General features: G+C 38.0%; 2 protein-coding genes across 2 annotated transcripts in view; both read left to right on the forward strand.

Annotated features, from left to right (window-relative positions):
* GYS1 (glycogen synthase 1) overlaps positions 1 to 12,458 on the forward strand; it is a 34,109-nt gene extending 21,651 nt beyond the window's left edge. Inside the window, exons 5-16 of the mRNA XM_072425245.1 lie at positions 1,048 to 1,192; positions 2,622 to 2,739; positions 3,117 to 3,237; positions 3,317 to 3,423; positions 4,451 to 4,510; positions 5,431 to 5,509; positions 5,610 to 5,723; positions 6,630 to 6,756; positions 7,356 to 7,451; positions 7,540 to 7,703; positions 8,373 to 8,453; positions 10,283 to 12,458. Coding sequence (XP_072281346.1) covers positions 1,048 to 1,192; positions 2,622 to 2,739; positions 3,117 to 3,237; positions 3,317 to 3,423; positions 4,451 to 4,510; positions 5,431 to 5,509; positions 5,610 to 5,723; positions 6,630 to 6,756; positions 7,356 to 7,451; positions 7,540 to 7,703; positions 8,373 to 8,453; positions 10,283 to 10,603 — 1,533 coding nt within the window. The 3' untranslated portion in view covers positions 10,604 to 12,458. The remainder of the gene's footprint in view (positions 1 to 1,047; positions 1,193 to 2,621; positions 2,740 to 3,116; positions 3,238 to 3,316; positions 3,424 to 4,450; positions 4,511 to 5,430; positions 5,510 to 5,609; positions 5,724 to 6,629; positions 6,757 to 7,355; positions 7,452 to 7,539; positions 7,704 to 8,372; positions 8,454 to 10,282) is intronic.
* A 4,896-nt stretch (positions 12,459 to 17,354) lies between these two features.
* The window catches only part of LOC140340451 (circularly permutated Ras protein 1-like), a 51,945-nt gene continuing 45,142 nt past the window's right edge, over positions 17,355 to 24,157 (forward strand). The window contains exon 1 of the mRNA XM_072425662.1: positions 17,355 to 17,429. The gene's annotated coding sequence lies outside the window, so the exon portion shown is untranslated. The remainder of the gene's footprint in view (positions 17,430 to 24,157) is intronic.

Here is a 24,157-nt window from a genome sequence, read left to right on the forward strand (position 1 = left end):
GTCACTCAGTCGTTCTCCCCCCTCCCCTTTCCATAGAGCAGAACGGTGCTATGTGTACAGGGCTCATTCATGCACTTGCGTGTAGTCCTTTGTCGTTAGAAAGGATTGTGAAAGCTCATTTCCAACGACAATTATTGCACGTGTGTACGCAGCCTTAGCACTCATGATTTGTTTTGTCTTACTTTTTTTTCTTTTTTAACTGTTGCTGTTAAAGCATTTACTTGGATAGTATTACATTGAGAAAATGCAGCAGGAAAAAATATTTTTGTATGTCTTCATTTTAGGCCACAGAGCAACAAAAAGTAAATATTTTGTAAGTAAGTGATTCTTTTCTCTACCCACTGTATATCCCTACTGTGCTTCTTTGGATCTTTCATCACTTTCTAAACCAGTTAACACTACTCCGCTGTCTGTTCATATTGTGCAAAATTGATCAAAGGACAAGTTTGATTTACAAATGGATTGTATACAAACTCTGTAAATGAAATTTACTTCCCAATATAAAAGTTTATCTTGTTTTTCTTGTAACCTTTAGACTTTATATGTATATGTGCTGAAATGAGATGTCGCACATTACCGCCAGGTTCTGTCTGTTCCACCTACAGATGCATGGATCCCATCTCATTAAAGTTTACACAGCACATGAACCAACATGACACCCCTTTTCTTAGTAAAATATATATTGGAGTACTTTGGCATAGTTACTTTGTCAAAGAAGATATAGTATTTGACTAAAAGGTGCATTTCATATGAATCGCCTCCCGTTAATTTTTTGATCTGCAGAATAATCAGCATCTACTACCCTTCATCTCCCACTTATATTAAGTTCTTGTCCTATGGATTTCTGTGGCAGTATCTTCAATTTGCCAGTCAATTTGCAGTCTTCCTGACCACACTTTACAGTGGTGAACGGGATGAAAAGATATGGAGGGCAGTATCTTTTCACAATACATCACCCACCCTTCACATACACCCCTGTCTTCTATATAATTCATTTTATTGAGGACATTTGGTCCTTGTTCATTAAGTCGATTTTGTTTTTGACAGTTTAATGTAGATAAAGAAGCTGGAGACCGACAGATTTATCACCGATACTGTATGGAACGTGCGGCTGTCCAATGCAGTCATGTCTTCACTACCGTCTCCCAGATTACTGCTATAGAAGCTGAGCACCTCTTGAAACGCAAACCAGGTAAGATGCAAGCTCTGGCATTGAAAAATCATGCCTACCTCTAAAGTTTTTTCACCAATATGGTAGTTAAGGTATTTCAGCAATCCTTGTTATGATACATCCTACACTATATTTAAATTGTTTTATCTAGTTCAATGTAGCATTCTGGTATGTATGGACCTATTCTGCAAAAGAAAGAACTTTTATTTAAAGTTATTTGTTAACCAAAAGCTTTAGTAACAATTGAGTAGAACAGCTGATATTGATATTGTAAAACAAATGGCTATGCCATATCATGAGACCAGAGCAATGGCAAAAGTGGTCACAATCACAATCTGGCCAAATACCAACATAAGTAGTAACAAAAAAAGGATGAAATTACCTTGTTAATGTTTAACAAGTATGTGGAATTAACATTTACTGCAGTGAAATATAACATGTTACTATGTAGATATAACATTTGGCATTTAGACTCCAGATTAGGGGTTGCTAATATCTTCTGAAAAAGGCTCTGCACAGAATATTTTTTAATCCAGTGACTGTAGTACCTAAATACAGTGCCCTGAAACAACTATACTACTCAGGAACACAGACTTCACTTTCTGTATACCTGTTCAGGTCTTTGACTTAGGCTCTAATAAAGACAGTGAACCTGATTTATTAAAGCTCTCCAATGCTGGAGAAGATACATTTTTATCAGTAAAGCTGGATGATCCAGCAAACATTGAATGGGTTTCCTAAAAGTCATTTGCTATTTATTCATAAATGTTTTCAATCATGGACCAGATCCATTCCAAGCTTGCTTGATCATCCATCCAGGTTCACTGATGAAAGTGTATCCTCTCCAGTCTTGGAGAGCTTTAATAAATCAGGGCCAATGTCTTGACCAGAACATTTAACAAGACACACACCAGTGCTTGCCCTTGCCTCTATGAATAAACCTGTTTCGGGTGAGCATATCAGAGCAACTGGGTAATCTTTCTGTTCATGCTGAAAGCAGTAAAGTTGTGTTGGAAATAACATCATGGGTTTGTGGCTCAGTGTCCTTTTACATGTGCTGGTTATTGGAGCTAGGATGAGCTCTGTGCTCTCCTGCACCCATGTCTGGCATCACTGGCACTACATATTAGGCTTTAGGGACAGGGACATTCAGATCTTTAGCTCGGCATTACAGCCAAGGATTTTTTTTCATAGGAACTCTGCTAGGGCAGCTAAAGTAATACAATCATTTTATCATCCAGAAAAGGAAAGTTAATAAACTATGGTGGCAAAACTACCAATTAAATGACCAAATGTCTTTTCATAAGTCTTTACACATCCACCTATGTCTTTAGCAGACAATGCCTAAGAGAATTCATTTGTCATCATTGCAAGTAAATGCTGCAAATAAAATGTTTTCAGTTACACATAACTAGTTTCTAACCTTCTCTTTTTATTTCTCTAAATACAGATATAGTAACTCCAAATGGTTTGAATGTAAAGAAGTTCTCTGCTATGCACGAGTTTCAGAATCTGCACGCACAGAGTAAAAATCGCATACAGGAGTTTATCCGGGGACATTTTTATGGGTAAGATGGTTTCTGAAGTGTTTGTTCTTTTTCAATGGAGTTAAAACTGTGGGTATCAGGTTTGTACGCATTCTCTTCTGATAACTTGCCCATTTGCACTTCTCGCACTGCAGTATTATGCTCCAACACGGGAGAATACACTCTATTAGCTATTCATTCCATTAACTCAAGTAACTAAGATTATGCACATAAACATATAGTAATTGCATCTAAACCATAACCCACTGGCTGGCCACAATTAACAAAAATTATGCAAAGGATGCGTTGGAAACTCCATGCTTTGCATTGTTGTGTTGTCTTGAATGTAACATGGTTACAGTCAATTTTCTGTACTGAAACTTAGAACAGTTGTGACCATTTCTTTCTTTTTATGGCAGACACTTGGACTTTAATTTGGACAAAACATTATTTTTCTTCATTGCTGGACGCTATGAGTTCTCTAACAAAGGAGCTGACGTTTTTCTCGAAGCCTTGGCAAGACTCAATTATCTTCTAAGGGTAAGAAAAAAAAAACAGTGGGTGAAGCAATGATTGGAAATTGAATTAAATGTAATAAGCTTTTTTTTCATTTCATTAGGTAAATCAAAGCGACATGACAATAGTGGCATTTTTTATCATGCCTGCACGGACAAATAATTTCAATGTGGAAACCCTAAAAGGTCAAGCCGTAAGGAAACAGTTGTGGTAAGTACACGACTGGTATAGTTGGGTAAGCAGTTGTTCAACTCCCAACATGCTCCTCCAGCCTTTTGTCAATCAGAAGTACATCAAGTATCTATTTAATGGATTTGTGATCCTCTGTACATAAAATAAGATACATCAGTTAATTAATAAATATCACATGGACAAAAAAAATTCCCGAAAGTTTTGTATAGTGTGGACGGACAGGAAAAGCATCTTGCAATTAATAAACCAGCCACTAGAGGTCACTGCAGACCAGAAGGTATTACATTGACAAACAGAAGTGATGAAGGTAGTCACAGCTGACTTTGGGAATAGATGTATTAAAGGTGGAAAATGTTCTTGTTGTCTTTTGTCCTGTTGGGAAATAATTAAAACCAGTAAAAAAGCAAATCTGCATTGTTGATTGATTATATAACTTTTTGCATTGCTGCTCAAATGTTTCAGTAATTTATACCACCCCTAGGCTATGTTCAGACTAGCAGTTAAAAACTGTTTAGCATGCTCCTGTGCCAGGCAGTATGTGTCAGGAACAGATAACAGGGGCATTTGCAAACACTTGTGCAGTTAGAAGCTGTTGCCTTTTTTTTCAAAGTTCTTGTAAGTGGTTTGAGCAATTAACAGCTTTTGGAAGTTGCATGTAGAATCTGAAAAAACATGAAGCAACACTACTTCCTGGACAAAAAAAATTACAAATGAGTTACAATCTTTTTTTAGGAGGTGGCTAAATACAGTTAACTGCAACAATACCACTTGAAAAAAACTGCTAGGCTGGACTTAGCATGACCTAACCAAAAAGTCCCCCTTTCCCCAAAAATATTTGAAGTCACAGTTTATTTGTCTAACCGTAAATGACATTTAGTTCAGTGACAAACACGTACTTAGATGATCTTTCAATAGCTCTGAATGTGTTTTTTATGGCTTGGTTTAGATTACCCCTTCTATTTTATTTGTGCTTGTTGTGACCTATTGTAATGTTGGTTAAAGCTATGTGTAACATTGCTGATACCTTTTCATTGTCTTTTCATAGGGATACAGCCAATGCAGTAAAAGAGAAGTTTGGAAAGAAGTTGTACGAGTCATTATTAGTGTAAGTACAGCCTTTGCGACTGGAAAGAAGAAGTGGTTGGGAATCCAGAACTAATTTACAGTGCCATCTGCAGGTCGCTTTGTAGTTGCTGCACTGTGTTTTAGTTAATTTCATGGCAGGCCAAATAATGGCTTTGTATGTGCAGCTTTATTACCCAAACCAGGGGGAGCCATAATCATGTTGCAAATGCATTTTGTTAAACATTTCGAATGGCCTATATGCATTATTACTAATATGCCTCCCAAATTAGTTTTAATGTAGATGAGAATACTGTCGGTACCTGATGGTATTAAACATGCATTAGCAATACCACCTGCTGTCTCTGCGTATACTTTTACATGTCCTCTGTGGTGTCATATAGCATGTTAGAGCTCACTTATCTCCTCTTTTTTGTTTATTATCGGCAATAAAGCACCTGTTCTGGTCATAGGCCAACAGAAATATGTGAGAGAAAGCATGCAAGCTTTTGACATTAGTTTAGTGTAAAGTTTGCATGTTACAGCTCCCCAAGATTCTGGACGTTCAAATTGATTAAAAGAGCATTTTTAGTGGTACATTTAGGAACCTCTAGATACAAAGGTGTGTTCTCAAATGTAATACAAATATGGTTCCTTTATTCTTTATTAATAAAAGTAGAGCATTTCTTACATGCTCTCTGTGGAGTTACAGTCACACAGTGATTAGTTCTGGCGCCATTTATACTTTGCACATATGACTTGTAAAAATCTCCCATAGCTTCCTGTACACTTATAAGTTGCAGTATGGGCTTTTATCAAATTTAAGAGCAAAATTGAAAAGTAGGAAACAAATGTTTGGGGGATAAGGATGTTTACAGCACAGTGACACAGTAATCTTGATTTATAATAGAATATCAAAGTAGAGGCATCCTGTCCCCGAACCTTACTTTTTTGCAATTTCAGGGGGAATTTACCTGACATGAACAAGATGCTGGACAAAGAAGATTTCACTATGATGAAGAGAGCTATTTTTGCTACCCAGGTATAGAGACTGAACAGTTCTCCTATACATATGACAAATAATGGTCCACCTCAGATGGGTTTGATGGATAACTTTTTAACTAAATGTTCTTTCTCAACAGAGACAGTCATTCCCTCCAGTCTGCACGCACAACATGCTTGATGACTCTACTGACTCAATCCTAAACACTATTCGAAGAATCGGTCTCTTCAACAGTAGTGCAGATCGTGTAAAGGTGAGAAAGACTTGACATAAGGTGCTCACAGCAGAACACAGAACTAGTATGCCTTGCCTAATCAATCCATGAACATTTATCTCTGGTAGGCACCTAACTCCACTGACTGCTTGCTGTATGGGTGATCAATGAATCGACAGCTATAGCAGTTCTGTACTAATTAATAGACAGCTTATTTTTATTGTTTTTGTTGTTTCCTTTTAAGAAGGAAATAAAACATGTTAGACCTTCGACAATCCAACAGTGGTTGGGAGAGCTGATTGTACTAGCCCTGTGATAAGATACTGCAAGTCCCCATTCTATTCACCCGTAGGACCTTTGGTCAGCTACAGCATTCTTGCAGGTGTCGGTCCAATCCCAGGTTTTGTTGACATTAGACATATGCTGTAAACAAGAAAACCTAGCAAAGAGTTTCAAAAGTGGATCATAGGTTTTACACCAGATTTTTCATTATAGTTATATAATGGTTTGGCCTGTATATGAAATAGCATGAATAACAATCATGCACATTGCTGACATTACCTGTGTAAACTGCTTTTACATTGACCTGACAAAATGTAATAAATAGCTAGGAGAGTTTAAAGAAATTGTGCCGTTTCTATATCCAGATCAAATTAGAGTGATAGCTGGTAGAAAATAATTGGTTAAAGTGATACATTTATTTGTAAATCATGAAACAGAATTTTTCCAAGCATTGGTTGCATATGTTCATATCCTCAAATATGTTTTTTTCCTTGTTGGTTCTGTGGAGTGCATTATTTCTGTGATCATTGAATGTTCAGGGGCTGCACACCCTCACATTGGGATTTACCAGAATGACTATTCTTTATGTTGGGTTTTAACACCTTATCATTAACACTAACTTCATCTCTCTTCTTGGTCTTCTTTATTTGACTTTTTTTTTAGGTCATTTTTCATCCAGAGTTCCTTTCCTCTACAAGCCCACTTTTACCAGTCGATTATGAGGAGTTTGTGCGTGGATGTCACCTGGGTGTCTTCCCGTCTTACTATGAACCCTGGGGATACACTCCTGGTAAGCCATTTCTTTCTAGGTATCTGCTTTTATGTTTTCTGTATTATTATACTATTCATTTCTCTCCTGCTTTAAGAGAACCTTTATTAAGAGGACATTCGGTAGGGACAGCAGTATTTCTATAGTCAGATGTGTCAGTGTCTGCAAAATGTGTAACATTCCTTAAGCATTGTTCCACCTCAATATGGACACTCATATATGGTTTAACTTTATTGAAAACTTAAGAGTTGGGTCTTAATAGATCATTGCATTTAGAGTGCAACCGTTTCTAAAACATTTTGGACAGAATTCCCTATACAGATCTTGTTTAGATGGGCACTTGGCATTTTGTTTGTGAACTTTGCCTGATTTTGGACTGCTGTACTTTTTTGGTCTTCCCAGCAGTACAGATTTTTAGATGCAGGTAATTGCTTCACCACAAGCAAAAGCTTGAGGTAAAGATTTTAAAATATATGAGAAGTTAAATAAATTAATACCAATGAATATAACACAATATACCTTTTGCTTGTTGGTTAATCCCCCAAAATAACTGCTTTCATAGCTTGCCTTTATGGGCTTGCTATGTCACATCTGAATGGTGTTCATAATTCTCTTGCCAGCTGAATGTACTGTGATGGGAATCCCCAGTATCTCTACTAACCTCTCTGGATTTGGATGTTTCATGGAGGAGCAAATCGCTGACCCCTCAGCCTACGGTAAACAGCACATCACAATTCATTTTGTTTATTTATTTTTGTCATTGTGCCCCATTGCCTTATCATTTTGGTATCATCCACCCCTCAGGTATTTACATCTTAGATCGGCGTTTCCGTTCTGTGGACGAGTCTTGCACTCAGCTGACGTCCTTCCTATACAGCTTTTGCCAGCAGACGCGACGTCAGCGCATCATTCAGAGAAACCGCACAGAGCGCTTGTCTGACCTCCTTGATTGGAAGTACCTGGGCAGGGTAAGATGTGTTTTTAGTGTGGACATAACCTACTGCTATACTAAATGGGCATAGCTTTAGACTGTATGCCTTATCCCCAAGAATAAATGGCCTTGGGCAGATTGTAAATCCTAAATTTGAGCACTCTGAAGCTTAATAGGTATGCATGAATAAATCCCTGACATGTCATTACATACACTATTCCAATAAAGCATTTCATTTTATTAGTAATAGAAAGCAGGAGACATTTCCGCTGTCCTTTTTCTTGGTGATCAGACTGTAGCATTGTACCTCTTATAGCAAGACACATGGTGAGGTCCTGCAGAATTAAGATAAACTTTTAATGGAAACTACAGGTGGCCATTTCATACATTATGCAGCCATGGTTACATTGAGGAAACTCACCCCGAGAAATTGTATGCAGTCAACATTGGAGTGCGTATAGACAAGAAGTGGCTGCAAACAACATGCTGGATCCTGGTAAAACTCACATGCACGAAAGAGGGAAAAAGTAAAAACTATCTTTCATTAAAAAATGTAATTTGCTTAATACATCATGGTTAGTAAATAAATTGTAATTTAATAGGGGCTTAAATGTTGCTGTCAATTGACCTCTACATACAAAATTCTGTGATAACGTGTCAAATTTGGCTGTGTAGTAAAATCTCATTTTTTCCTTCTGTCTCCTAGTATTACATGTATGCTCGGCACATGGCTCTGGCTAAGGCATTTCCTGACAACTTTACATATGAACCCCATGAACCCACTGCTGTAAGTACTGCTGCATGTTTGTTTTTATTTTACTGTGCCATATATCAATGCACTGCAAGGTTTTGTTGTGATTTTTCACATTGGCTGACACTTTGTACAGTAAACCTTATACAGTATGTTTGCTTATGCACTTTCAACACCAAGGATTTGTCCTGTTCTCCATTTAATATAAATGCAGCAACATTTGACCTTAACCTGCAGGTCATAAGCTTGCGTTCAGGTTGACCACTTCACGTGAATGGAAGTTCCCCTATGCATTTGTTTCAGACATATTCAAGGGAAAGTATAGTGCGTTATCAGAAAGTTGTATTGCAGTTTTTACCTTAATTTGGCCTGTTATTTTTATTTTTTGGTTTTTAAATGTAGCGCTTTCTAATTTACCCACCAAGGGGAGTGCAAACTTGCAATTTATGACTTTTGTTTATCTGAAGGGAGTGCATTGCTTTTGATAATTCACTGGACCCCTATAGTTGCATTGAAAGAAGAAACGGTAAAGCACAATCCTAGTATAGTACTGCAAAGAAGAGTAAATACGGCTAACCTTCTGTACATATGATTCAATATTTATACTTAAACGTATTTCTAAACCCACAAAACAAACACTAATGTATTGCAGATTATCTGGCTATAAATGCAATGGCTGCATTTTTTTTCTCCAGTCTTGTTTTTTGTTTCTGTTCACCCTAGAGCAGAAAGTGTTAGGAATGCAAAGTGCATCCCAATTGTCCCAAATTAATGCAGCCACCACATCTAGGGACCGGTAACCATAAATATTTTGTTCCTGGGCTTAGATAAACCGTACTATATTTGCAGGAGACATGCTGTAGCCTAACAATGTCCAGGCAGGTATACATTTAGAAGGAAGCATCTGAACAGAAAGGTTTTTAGTGTAGTATTATTCTCTGCTTAGTATAACTCTGACAAGGCACCCAGCATTTCACAGCCTACACTGTGAAGTTTATAGTACTTTGAGTTGAAGTGATGTGCAATAGATTATGCATTTGCAACATTTTACTTCTTCAGTTCACATGCAGTCACATCGGTTTGACAGTAAACTTACCAAAAATGTAACAAAATTCTTTACACTGGGGCAAATGTACTCTACACAGGCCCCCCTCTTGTATAGAGACATGTTTATATTCTGCATATTTGTGATATTGAGCAGCTTTCTGTGTTTGTGGCAATACAAAGCTGCACTCTGCTCTTTTCAATATTAGACGGCAAACACTGCGAAGACCTATGGAAAATTTAGAAAATGCAATTGCTATCTCCTGTTCATGGGGATATCAGTTTTAATAAATGCTCTCCTGTTTTGTTCATGGTGAACATTTTTCTTTCTTCCTGCTCAATGTCCACATTCACAGGTACCATACTGGAGACATAATGTCTATAATGGGGGCACTGCAGTAATTGGTTTAGTTTGTCAATATTCACTTCCTTTTCCATTGTATTCTTAGGCATTATAGTATATTACCTTATAAATTAAACTACAGCCTTTGAATTTACACTTCTTTTCAACTAGCTTACATTGCAGTTTTGTTTTTAAATTGATATAAATATTATTTGTTCAAACAGCAAGGATGAAATATGTTTGATGTTAAGATAATTAGTTATGTGCTGCTGCCTGCATATTGATCCAGGCATCGTTTCAGAGCTTGTTTGCTGTTGCCCTTTTTTTTTTTAAAATCTCCTGGGGCAATGCAGGAGGGGTCTCAGCAGCTGTATGACAAATAATTATAACTGGTATCATGAGAAGTATCCATTTTTTTGTAAAATTGGAAACCTTTTTCTATACCAACACCTAACGTTTTTCTTTTTCTGTTTTTTAGGCTGCAGGTTTCCGTTATCCACGTCCAGCATCTGTGCCGCCCTCTCCTTCCCTTTCCCGCCACTCCAGCCCACATCACAGTGAAACAGAAGATGATGAGAGATACGATGAAGAAGAAGAGGCAGAGAAAGATCGTCAGAACATCAAGGCAACGGCAATTTCCTCTATGGGGCCAGTTCCTGAGTGGCGTAAACGCTCCAAAAAGGGCTCCATAGATGCCAGCATGTCCAGTAATGCTAGCAATACAAGCACTCCCACTAACCCTAGCAGCCCAAGTGACCTCAGCAGCCCTACCAGTTCTCTCATTGAGGAGAGAAACTAAATGTGTCTCCACTGTCTTTTAAAGCTAAAACAAAGGTTATTTGTTGTTGAGAAGGAATACATTACAAAACAAACTGATCTGTGTTGTTTGCCTAAATCTGTAGACTTTTCTAAGCTCCGCTTAATCAGGTCAACATAACACCAGCATGTTATTCTTGATGGCTGGTAAATGCTTGGTGGGTCCAGAATTCTGTTTAAAGATTTTTTAAAGGGCTTGGTCCATCTTAATTACCCATTTTTCAAAACACAATTTTTCATGTTATTGGTCAAATTATATTATGTTTGCAGTGGAGTAATTTTGCTTTAGAATAAAGCTCAGTCTAATTAGATTGTGGGAGTTCTTGAAGATAGATAGTAGGGGACAGTAGTGACCAAAACCAAAATCTTTGGTTCAGCTGAACTCCGCCATTTATATTTGGCTAAAACAATTTTACAAGTCTTATCCCAGTCCACTAAGCACTTGCCAACATGCATTTCTTCCAAAACAACTAAAAGGGTTGTCACAAACAATAGAGACGGTTGAATCACACATAAGTAAATGTGAAGGTACCAGGCTGAAGGTCTTTATACTTTACCATAAGTGCAATACTTGTGTGGTCCTCTGAACTTTTTGTCTGTTTAATTGTGTGCAATAGTTACTCCATGCTAATGTAACCAACTGGTTTCTGCCTACTCTGATATCCGTGCCATTCACCAAACCAGTGTGTTTATATGGTGTCTTCCAGTAAGTGTTACTGTTACATGTTTTATGTATTCTCTCTGTCTATCTGACCCGCAAGTGGTGAATAGCCATTTTGTAAGATCACAATTCATAAAGGCTTTCAATGTAGCCAAATGCAGAAGGAAGTTTATTCATGTCATGCATTATAACCATCCATACATAATTTCACTCTACATAATGGAAGGAACGGTGCAGAAAACAGGTTATGATTTAAAGAGCAATTCTACCTAGAAAGTAATTACCAGTATTGAAAGTAGTGCAGGGCTTAGTCATCTGTCATGTCAACAATGCTGCTGGAGAGCCACTGCTCAGATAGTTGTAACAGCATGAGAAGTTGGCTTTAGGCTGGGCTACAATTGTGACCGGGTTGAGTTTTTCACACATTCCTATGCAGGACCTTTTACAGGGTACTCGACACCCGTATTATGTACCCCACTAGTGTATTCTGCACAGGAAAATATGAAAAATTATTAGCCAGGCAATATAAATAGCTTGGTTAGAAGGACAAAATGTAAACTGATCATGGCTATAATATGGCGGAAAGCATTTTCCTGCAGGATTCTTAGATAGCAGAGAAGATTTGGCAGGTGATAGCACCCTGGCCAGTTGTGTGTTGTGGGGTTGCTCATTAAGCTGTTACAGTTAAAATAGTCTCAGGGTGTTGCAACATTGGTTAAATGTTTGTGACATAAATCAAATAGCTGTAAATTCTGTACTTTACCTATATGCTGGCAGTCCTGACCTCATTGTAGAACACAGGATCATTGTCTAAAGGTGCACAGATCTCAGGTAGGCAGAATTCTCATAGAACAGTTTTCATTGGCCAATTTTTTAAGTCACTCAGGTCTGTATAATGCAGTCTTAGCTGCTTCTATCTGGTATCCAAGCAAGCTGCCATCATTTTCATACAGACTAAATCTTGAATTTCAGACATTCAGCAAAATGTTTTGGGCTTTGGATTCTTTTTTTTTTTTTTACACTTTGCTTGCATCTGGTTTTCAGTCATTTTGTGATTACAACAGATAGTGTTCTGACTCCTCTGTCATGTCAGTAACTATCTTCATGTGGTAGGGCTGTGGAGAATGCATTCTCACACATGAATATCTAGTATTTAAAAATAAAATTTTAGAACAAATATTGATTGGTTTGTTATTGTGCCACCTGTCAACTGTTCAGGAAATATCGACTCAAATCGCTATTTAGGATATGCAATATGTCTTTTTTGTTTAAATATGTCCCTCCTAATTGGCAAACCATAAGAAATATGAAAGCTGTAATTGCTTTCCACCTTCCAAAAATTCAAGTTGTTTGGTTGTTTTGCCCGTAATACTCCTTGACTCAAGTCTGCTGCCAATAAAATAACAGGAAATCCATTATTGTTTGATCTGGTGTTCCTGCTCAGAAGCCTTTAACATCACTTACATCATGACCAAGGAGAGTTAAGCAATGGCAGCCTACATAATATGATCAATACAGGTTCTTTTTTGAGCCCAATATGGCAGACCAGGAAAATCCAGCTAGTTGATAAGCATAGGTATTGTGGTAATGCCATATTATCTTTACTGTGTTTTTATGGTCTCTACCCACCAACACAAAAACATGCACATGAATTTTAGCATCTGTTTGGTATGTAGTACACATTTTGCTCCAAAGCTGGATAGACCTTAGATGTACCATGAACTTGATCTAACCGAATTTACATTCAGGTCTTTATTGGTGGTGCTAACCCTTATTCCTCTTTCTAGGCTGCTTGGTAAATGTCAGAAATATATAGAGCTAGAATTTACATATTTTGTACTATTGTGTATTTACTATTTGCAATTATGGAATTTTCCCAAAACAGGTCTGACCTGTCAGGCAAGGATTCTTTAAAACATTAGCAGCAGATCCTTCATGTCACACTGCCCCTCTCTTCCAGCCTTCATATCATAGTGCATCCTGCTGCTATTTGTTCCCCAGGTAAAGGATATACATGAACCTAGACATCCACATGATCTTAAAAAAAAGCAGACCACCTTCTTTTGTTCCATGGTCCAGGTCTGATGCTCAAGTGCCCATTGTAGGGGCTTTTGGTTGTGGACGGGTCATTACACTTGTTCACTGATTGACCACCACTAACCACCATAATCTCGCCCTTGTCAAAGTCGCTCACATTCGAATACTTGCCGATTTTCCCAGCAGCTGATTGATATATTCAGCCTCTTGAAAGGTGCTATTATAATAGGATACTCCATGTTATTCATCTTGCCTATATACGGTTTTAATGTTTTTGCCGATTGGTGAACATTTACTGACCAGTTTTGATATTCTCAGAAGAGGGGCAGCTAGGGGAAGACATATGTAAAATACAAAGTACATCATTAATGATTGATTGATTTCATGGTTGATTTCACGAGACATGGTTAAGAGTCTGAGATTACTTCACAGATTTGCTGCCCTCCTTGTACCCACTGTATACTCTGTAAATATGCCACAAACAATAGTTTTATAGATGCACCTAAAGGTCAGGACAAAGTATCATTTTTTCACTTTATCTATATGCCCTTCTGTCTCATCCTACATTAAAGAAACTTCCTCTCTCAGATCCTTGTCACATGACTTGCTCCAAGACTTTTTGTTTTAGAGCTCCCCAGCACCCCCTGGAATGGTCTTCCATGCCCGTTTCATCTTACTCCTATATTCTGATTTTTTACAGGAGCATTTATAACCCATTGTGTGCTACTTTCCCCCTCCTAGATTGTAAGCTCTTCTGGGCAGGGTCCTCTCCTTCTCCTGTGTCAGTATCTGTCTGTCATTTGAAACCCCTAATTAATGTACAGAGCTGTGTAATATGTTTGCGCTATATAAATCCTGTTTGGTATTAATAAAAATAATAATATTGAAAACAGTTGGGGACTGTTAAGCCACCAGCAACTTTTAAGACAAAGAAGCCTTTGGTCAGCAGTATGCAATATTTAAAAATCAGGACTAAGCAGTGCATGCCATATCATATGCAATGCGGTCAAAAGTTTGTAACCTACAAAGGGCAGTGGTAACGTTAATGTAGCTCAGTGCTCTTGATATTGATAATCAGTGGGTGTGAAAAATTATCTGCTGTTTGTGGTTGGAAAAAAAAAAAAAGTCCTGCCATTCCTGCGTTATTGATCAGTTAGAAAAAAATACCTACATCATTGGTCACTAGGTGCAAAGATGAGTGGAAAATACATGGTGGCCCTGGTCAGTAGGAGGAAATACAAATCTTTTGCCATTGATGGTCAGCTTTAAAAATGCTACTGTGTCAGTGATTGCAAAAAGAAATATCTCAGCATTGTCATCAGTAAATAAATATTGGTGTGTGTGTGTGAAACACAAAACACAGACCTAAGAGTTTTACTCAAACTGCTGGTATAAAATATGAGCAATACAAAAGCATTTGTGCATTTTCTGTATTCTCTCTCCCTATGCTTCCTGGAAACCATTGTGTAGAGCAAAAGTTTCTTTATAGGACACAGACAAAAAAAATGACAGCTTGTAATTATTTCTACTCCTATGTAGAACAAAAGAACTAATTTTGTGTAGTGATACATATAAATGACAATGGAATAGCTGTGAAGAGAAAGCAGGAGCAGAAATTCTTTGTATTTAGAGCTGAAAAATGGATCCCATAAACGTTCAATAAATATTTCTTAAAATACACAAACTCTAATGATGAACTTTTGTATTTGCTTCCCTTGCTTTGGTATATATGGAGTTTAGCATTTTGGTAAATCCAAGCATTTTGGTAAATCCAATAAAAAAAAAACATTTTAAGTGCTTTGCAAACCATGTGCAGATGCTTGCAAGAAAAGCGGTAACTTTTTTTGTTATTTTTCAAACCATACGAAAACTGCCTGTAAAAGCTGCTGTAAATGCCTAAACACTTGTAAAGGCCTTTTTGTAAGCAAGTGGTGCCAGTTTAGGTCTTCAAAGGTGGCCGATGCAGTTGCAGAAGCTACATTAGGAACCAAAAATTGCATCCGAGCTGCCACCTCCTATCCCCTGTCAAATAAGGAATAATGAATGGACCCGTTTTGTGTAACTTTTTCCCACCAGGTTATGTGTTCCTCTAGCAATGAACAGTTTCTCCCTCCCATGTCACCATTGATCTTTTTTCTGTAGAGATGTGGAGAGTGGGTGGGCCTAAAAATGTAATGCATAACTTTCCATAAAAATAAAATATTTGCAGAGTCATGGCTTTTATTGAGAAGACATATAATACATTTTCAAAAACAAAGCATTTATACCTGAATTCACATTTTTTTTCGATGACATGCACAGTGTATAATCCTGGCATTTACTGGGACCTTGAAGCCAGAAACAAACAGAAAGATGATGTTTGCGAGGGACATGAAATCACATTACTAAATAGGAGGGGGTGCATTCCACAAAAACACTGTGTTGTCATCCAACAGCAGGACTTTGGAACTCATTGGAATTTATTTCAGATCAACAAGTGTTTCTCGTTACTTTCAGGGTCTTGGAGCAATATTCATGTTTCGGATGCACTGTATATGTTTTTTTCTCTGATCTACACTTTTATGGTGAATGACAGCTGGAATAGTACTGTATGTATATAGAATGCTTTCCTTTCCTGAGCTTTTATATGTACTATGAGGTCTGTCTATTAAATAATAAGACCATGTTTCTATCTCTTAAACAAAGAAGTGAGAACTATTAATGAACACTTGCCATGGGTGTTTAAACTTGTAATATGCCCAACAAACAGCAATGCTGTTGTGCAGTGGATCAATTTGATATTTTTAGGAAAATTTCACACCAGAACAAAATAGTGCTGCAAGGAAATCTGTGCTGAAATTCTGCAGCAACCTGAGGTGGACCCGAACCTTTAAAAAAGCGATCACTTGGGATGAAACCCAGATCTTGCAGTATGATCCTAAAACAAAACGACAGTCAATGCACTGGAAAACATGTTCACCACCAAGAATCAACAAAGTCCAAATTCAAAGCCGTGCTTATCATGTTTTTTGACATGAAGGACATAATTTTGGCAGAATGGTATTCAACAGTGAACCAACATTATTATAAGGAAGTTTTGACAGAGCTTTCCAAACCAGAAATTTGGGGAAATGGTTTCATTCTTCATTAGGGCAATGCTCCTCACACTGCACTTTCTGTGAAACAGTTTTTCACCCACACACACATTACTACGCTGGAACATCCTCCATATTCACCACATTTGGCACCTTGGGACTATTTTTTTTTGTCTAAATTGAAATCAGTGATTAAAGAAAAGGCTTTGAGTCAATGATTGCAGTAACGAAAAAAAACATCAGATATCTTGAAACAGCTGACAGAAACTGATCTGCTCCACATGCTTGACCAGTGGAAAACAAGACTGCATCATAATGGAGAAAATAAGGGGACGAGCAATAAAATTGTCATATGAATAAAAATCAATTTTTATTAGTCCTGTTATTTAACCCCCTGTCCTGGGGACACGTCCGTCCTCTTCCATTTTCAGCTGCAAAGTGCAGAGACGATCTTCATGGTTTCCCTGTGACGGGGGTGCATTCGTTGGTGCGGGTGGGTTGGCATGGCGGGAAATTTAAAAATAATTTTTTATTGGAGTATTGAGTCCAATACAAATAAATTATTCTGTAATATATTATTAATTATATTATATATAGTATATATGCTACTATACAGTTATATTACATGTTTAACTTTTTTATATTTTTTAACAGCTTTTTGTGTTTTTTTTATTTAACGTTTATGATTAAATTTATTAAATATTGGACATATTTCGGTGAGGTATGCCTAAGAATTATAGCCTACAGTGTAAAATAAATGCAAGGAAATTTGGACAAAATTAGAGCGCTAGGGGGGTTAATAGACAGACCTCAAAGGTAAGCTCATTGATCAGCACTAACACAACAATCTAACACTTTCCTTTCATGCTGCGCCCCTTAGTGGCAATGAACAGAACAACATTTTTGTTTTGACACTGACATGTGTTACACATGCAAAACCCAGCTATGTCACCTTAGCAGGAGTTACCACGCCTTTGCCTGAAAGTTTCATTTACTCTGTGCAAGTCATACTGCAAGCAAGACACAGAACACAGGAGGTAAGAAAAGTTTATAACTTTTAGACTTTTAAAGGTATCATTGGGACTTTGTAAGTCTCTTTCTATAGTAAAAGTAGAACAGACTGTACGCCTGGTCATTTTTCTTTTATGTTGAATTTTAGATATCTACAGAAAAGTAGATTATAATGTTCCAATGAGTAAGATAGTTCCAAGTGTGACATATGCAGTCTGTAGAATGTAAGGAATTACTGATAATCCATCTTGTTTTTTGAGCACAGAAGTGAAGAAGTGAAGTATTTACTGGCCTTTTACTTCTCTTGGGTTCTTCTGCAGTGATTTGTCCTTTACTTATGTTCTTAGCTGGACCCACAATATGATAGAAACTCAATTAATGAGAGATGGTTGGTTACAAAAACTTGAATAGGGAGATTTCACCTCTATCATCCCAGAGATAAATAGCATGTCATTATTTAGCTCATTAGAACATACCATCACAAATCTCCGATCTGGGTGGACTGTCTTCTGAAAAGCCCTACTAAAAGTGGCGTGATCACCTATGTTGGAAGATAATGGTGGGACTTATAGCCCTTCTGTATTCCTCAAGATCACCTGGACTGTAGCAGATTAACAAAGATGGGATACTGCACTATAAGAATATATATTTGTTCTTACCAAAGTGATACCAGCAAAAAGTTGGCATATTGATGACAGTTTCTGGTACGTGCATGTAGCATAGCTCTGTTTCATCTCTGGTGTCCACATGCAATTCTAAAGAGGACCATAAACTGGCCGATGGGTGAGACCAGGTAGATGATTGATAATCGCCCTAATATCAATCATTTACTGGTATAATGGCCATGCAGCCATTGACCAGTTCAAATAAGCACTGAACATCCTACCCCTCCCATTCCAACAGGGCTAATGTAAATCATCAGAGAGTTTCCCCACTGTTTACTATAGCAACAGGAAGAGGTGTGTTGTTATAGTAAGTGTCAGGAATTAGCTTGTGGTTGCTGATTTACATTGGAGTTTGCTGCACGTTGTACACAGAACAGGCATTACTGGTCACAGTTTTGATTTATTAATCAATCAAACATCAATAGGAAATGCTCTAGTTTCTGTTGGATTGGTTGTTTGTATCTAATGTTTAATTTCTCAAACATTGCATAGTGTATGGTTGCCTTGAGGGTTTATATTTCATCTTCCTCAGATGCAACTGGCTAGGAAAGTCTAAAGGAAATGTCAGCTCTGCAAAAAAAAATGTGTGTGCCCTTCCTGCATAGGTATCTTGTGTGCTGGTATATTAAGATATTTCCACATTGTATGTGTTCTTTTGCTTGCAGTTGTTAACAGTTGCAAATTCAAGTTTACAAATTTAAAGTCTTTTTTTTTAATTTATTCACACTGATGCATTTGTAGACCTTCATTGATAATTTTGAACAAGTCATAGTGCAGACAAGGATACTGGGGGGCAGCAAAGTTGCTAATGTAGGAACCCAACATTGCCTGATATTTACATGAGCAACCTAGCATCTGATTGGGTAATATGACAGAAAACATTACTATTGGCTGTTGGTTGCTGGGTGGCTGTACCGTACCTAAAATCTATCAACCAATGTTGATTAGGCAGAGCTCCATTAAAATTGCCAATGCTCACCCACAAAAATGTGCCAATATGTTCACTGACAGAGAGAAAAGCAAACATGTGATGTTATTTGTGACCCCTACCTAGCAGCAAACTGAACATTATCCAGGTAGATGAACCTAGTAAAGTTAACCTTATGGTATCTCCCCTGGCTTTTCTACTGCCATCTAGCCCAATGAATTGACGGCCCATTGGAACTGAAACCGTTCTATGTTTTTGTATAATACAGAAAATAAAGTAAAAAAGAAAGTAAATCACGTGCAGGGTTGGACTTAGGACCTTTGGCCTAAGAGGCAAACCTGACCAACTGGCCTTTTATTTCTACCTGAAAATGTTGACACACACAGCAAGTATTCAGCATGGTTTTACAGTTTAAGAATAAATTTGGAAAAAAGTGAAAATTAATAAATAGCTGCATACCTCCAGACATCGGAACTTGGAAAACAGAGACATCTGGGGATTTAAAGAATTTGTGCCACATCAAAAAATAGACCATGGTAACCCTAATTTTTTGGGCTTATAGTAGAGCCTGAGCCTAATTTAACAACACAGTCCACAGCCTTTGTATCCACACAATATTTCTTAACCTCCTGAGTGTGGCTTGGGGTGAATTTTCCTTACCAAAAGCAGTAACCCCGAGCCACACTCGGGATGGAATTGCCAGGGAGTTTAAAAACTTACCTGGTAAGCAGTGCACGTGGCGTCCTCCAGCAATGCCCGGCATCTTCTTCCCCCTGGCGATGCCGGACGGCCACCAATGACATGGGACACTTCCCATCTTCCCATCAGAAAAAATACTGCCCACCAATAAAGCAGGGATATTACCAATGACCTCCAATGTATTGAAGGAAATTATAATGCCCACCAATGTAACAGGAGCATTTACACTGACCACCAATGTATTAAAGGCATTTGAAATGGCTTCTGGGACAGTTGACCACCACTGTAATGAGGGAAATGGTATTGCCCCCCAACATAATGAGGGATTTTACATTGAGCATCAATCTAACGGGGTCATTTACTTTGACCACCAATGTAATATGGACATTTACAACGACCACCAAACTTTGAGGCTTTTATACTGACCACTAATGTAACATGGGTGTTTTACACTGATCTATAAAAAGTGTTGTTTACAGCGAACATCAATGTAACAGAGACACGACCGCCAATTTAAACTGATCACCAATGTCCCCAAAACAAGGTGTCAGTATGAAACTTCCCTAATGTGCTCATTGCAAATAAACCCTTTATATTGAGGTTGCTAAGCTTGGGGAACATCTGTTTAATGTACAGCAAATAAAATTGGTTCAGTGGAATTTCCAGGTCATGTTTGTTTCCCTTGAGTCAGCTATATACCTGGTGTTCTTTAGAGCCCCATTAAACAAACCTAAACAACCTATATCATAGAAGTGTGCATGTGCCAGAGTGCAATGTTTGCTACCGTGTTTCCCCGATGATAAGGCATCCCCATCAAATAAGCCACCCCCCGATTTTTGCTCAAACAATTAAAATAAAGCACCCCCCCGCAAATAAGACATCCTCCGATACCTGATACTGTGTGCCTCTGTGTGACTCCTCGATGCTGGCTGCAGTGCAGAGTGAAACTGAAAGTAACTTCAAAGGACAAGCAAGCTGCTGATCCCTGCCCTATAGAGTCTGTTACCCGGCCGTAGAAGCCAAAAAAAAGTTAGTCAGTGATCAGAAAGGGGACAATCAATGGCACATAAGTGATCAGAAAGGGGACAATCAATGGCACATGAGTGATCAGAAAGGGGACAATCAATGGCACATGAGTGATCAGAAGGCAACAATGAATGGCACAGAGTGATCAGAAAGGGAACTTTCAATGGCACATGAGTGATCAGAAGGGGACAATGAATGGCACATGAGTGATTTTCAACAATAAATGTGTACTGTAGTCTTCTTCATGGAAAAATAAGACATCCCCCTGAAAATAAGACCTAGGGCATATTTTGGCATTTCAAAAAATATAAGACAGTGCCTTATTATCTGGACAGTTGGCAACAGTAACATCAACCACAAAATCTTTCTTTAGTCATTCTCTTTTTGCTCTAAGTTTTACAGCATGGCAAAGAAAGCTATCTTTGATTGTACCAGCCAAGCAGAATCTTAAAAAACAGTATTGAAGGCACTTAGGAATCGACATTTTGACTGCAAACTGGGGCACGTTCCCCAGGATCCTGTAAGTGCAGGTCTGAATGGGGAATATATATCTAAATAATGCCCAGCATGTGTCAATAACTGTCAATCCCATCATAGTAATGAATAAATACCCAGGCGTTGTTTAGTAGTAAAAGGCTGAGGTTTTTTTTTCACCCAAGTACAATCACTGTAAGCCCTTTTATGTGTATATTATACTTAAATAAAACAAAAGTAATACTTTGTTTCTTACAATCTCCTAATATATTCACATCTGTTACAGAAGAATAAATAATATACAAAGTATAGAAAGAGGGATTTCTTTACAGCACAGACTTAAAGCTGCGTACACACTTCCAATTTTTATCGTTGGAAATGAACGACGAACGAGCGACGAACGATCGATTGGTCAAAAATCGTTCGTAAAAAACGTAACCAACGACGCCGACGAACGAGAATAGTCGCTGGAAATGAACGACCGGACTGGCGGATCGGATTGGACGACGATCGTTTACCATCTATCGTGTGTACGGTCGTTCATTGATTGTCCATGGTCTGAGCATGTGTGATGAACGAAGTTCGTTCACTTCCTGTCGTGCACGTCACTTCCTGTATCGCTCAAACGATCGCATCTATTGTGTGTACAATATCTGCGAACGATCGTGTCGTTATCTGCATGTACAGGATCGGTGCTATACGATCGTTCGCCGATATCGTGCAGGATCGTTCGTCGTTCGTTTACCAACGATAATTATTGGAAGTGTGTACGTAGCTTTAGAAAGTACTCTGCCAAAGACCCTTTTAGGTGCTCTCTGCACCCCAGCCTTACCACTCCCCCCCAACTGACTATGTGGGCAAGCTACTTCTACGATTGATTTGACTGTATTGTTTCTTTAGAACCTAAAATAGGAACTGCAGAGGTTAATGTGACTGTGTGTCTGTGATGTAATGTAAAAAGTTAAGAAACCACAATGACCCTGCTGGGATGCCTATATTTAGAAAATGGGCTGTAGCTTCTTCTTTTGCAATGAGCATAAAGTAATAATTTATTGGAAACATATTTTTTAAATAAACATGTTGTAACCATTCTGTCTGAACAGTGAACTTTTGCTTATAGGTTGGTAATGATCTTTGTTATGGTCTCCATTGGATGGTCAACTTTTACTTTCGGGTTGGTCATTGGGGTGTGGTCTCCATTGGTTGGTTTTGCTAGTTTCATGGCTTCTGGACAATGCCTTTTCCCAAGTTAAGGTGACGTTGGCCTTCTCAGCTGCCACATCTGTTTTTGCTCATGACTGGTAATAATAAACTGGTAATGATAATAATAATCATGAGTGAGGTGCTTCAACTGTTGTAGTGTCTGAAATAACAGTTTTCTCATTACAGCCCATTATCTCCTCCTTTCTCTACGCCAGATGCGTGAGTAGGACATCAACTGGCTACAGACAGTTTAATAAACAAGGCTTTATATTATTCTTTACAGTCAAACAGGAGACGCTAAAAATCCCAAACATGCCCATCAAGGAGATATGTAGCCACCACCAGTTGGGTAGGAGAGAATGGATTAGGGTGATCTAGAATGAAGTCCAAGTGGCTTTTATTGAATACACTGGGGAAAACATTTTTTGTTCAGTTAGATCTTACACTTGGTTTTTACTAATTTTTGGGTGGTAAATCCAGAAATGACCCCAGTTTTTTGCTATCACTTCCAGTTTTTATGATACAGGGTACCCTCCATTTTTGTCAAAAAACATACAAATTTTACATACAATGAAAAAATAATGAAATAATAACTTGAAGGTACTGTTTATTTAATTTGCTTTTTTTCATACAAGGATTTATCTCTTTGACATTTTTACAGTAAAACATAAAAATTGAAAAATAATTAGGTTAAGCTAAAAATGTACACTTATAGCTTTTCCTTGGGTGTTCAGTGTTAGTACGATTCCGCTGGATGCTCCAACAATAGTCAGCCATCATATGTACATCCCATCTATCCTGATACCGTCCTTCCATGACCATCAAATCTTGGTGGAACTGTTCACCTTGCTCATCACTGACTGCACCAAGGTTTTCCGGGAAGTTAGAAAAATTTTGTAGCTCTCCTAGAGTTTCTGGACAATTTCTGTGTAATGATTTGCTTGTGTGTTTCCAAGACAGTCCTTGACAATGGCTTGGAATGATAACCATCTTTTCGACTTCTGACATTGTCCTGATGAAATGTTCATCTTTGATGAGCTGCCTAGTCTGTGGACCATCAAACACACCGGCCTTTATTTTTTTCAACTGACAGGCTAGGAAATGGCAAAATGAGGTACTTGAAACAGTCTCCTTCAGTTGGCAAAGCTTTAACGAACTGCTTCATCAGACTCAGTTTCATGTGCAGAGGCGGGATTATATTATTCTTTCTATCAACAAGTGGCTCATGTAGAATGTTTGTATCACCTGGTTTTAGGGCAGATCTTGGAGGCCAATTCCTTTCCACCCAATGCCTCTCACGAGCTCTGCTGTCCCACATGCACAGATAACAGGGATACTTGGTGTATCCGCATTGCTGACCAAGAAGTAAGCATACCATTTTAGGGTCTATGCAGATGACCCAATTGTGTTGGTGATATTGCAACAACTTAATGACTCTCTTTATGTCTGCACATTCTTCACAAAGAGAAACTGAATGGCCCATTGGGACTGACCCAAATATAATGCCATTGTGAAGGAAGACACACTTTAGGCTCCACTTTGATAGTCGCCATTCAGTTGAGTTATGGATTGGAATTCCCAATTCCTCCATTAACCCCCTGGGCGGTTCATTTCTGTCTGGATTTTTATGTCTAAATTCGGGACATTTTTTACAGTATATTAGTATGAGTATAAAAAAGTTTAAACACAAATCATGTCAAAATATTAAATTAAATGAATTAAAAAAATATATACCGTATTTTCTGGCATATAAGACGAC

Source organism: Pyxicephalus adspersus, chromosome 11, assembly GCF_032062135.1.
Source record: "Pyxicephalus adspersus chromosome 11, UCB_Pads_2.0, whole genome shotgun sequence".
Classification (NCBI taxonomy): Eukaryota; Metazoa; Chordata; class Amphibia; order Anura; family Pyxicephalidae; genus Pyxicephalus; species Pyxicephalus adspersus.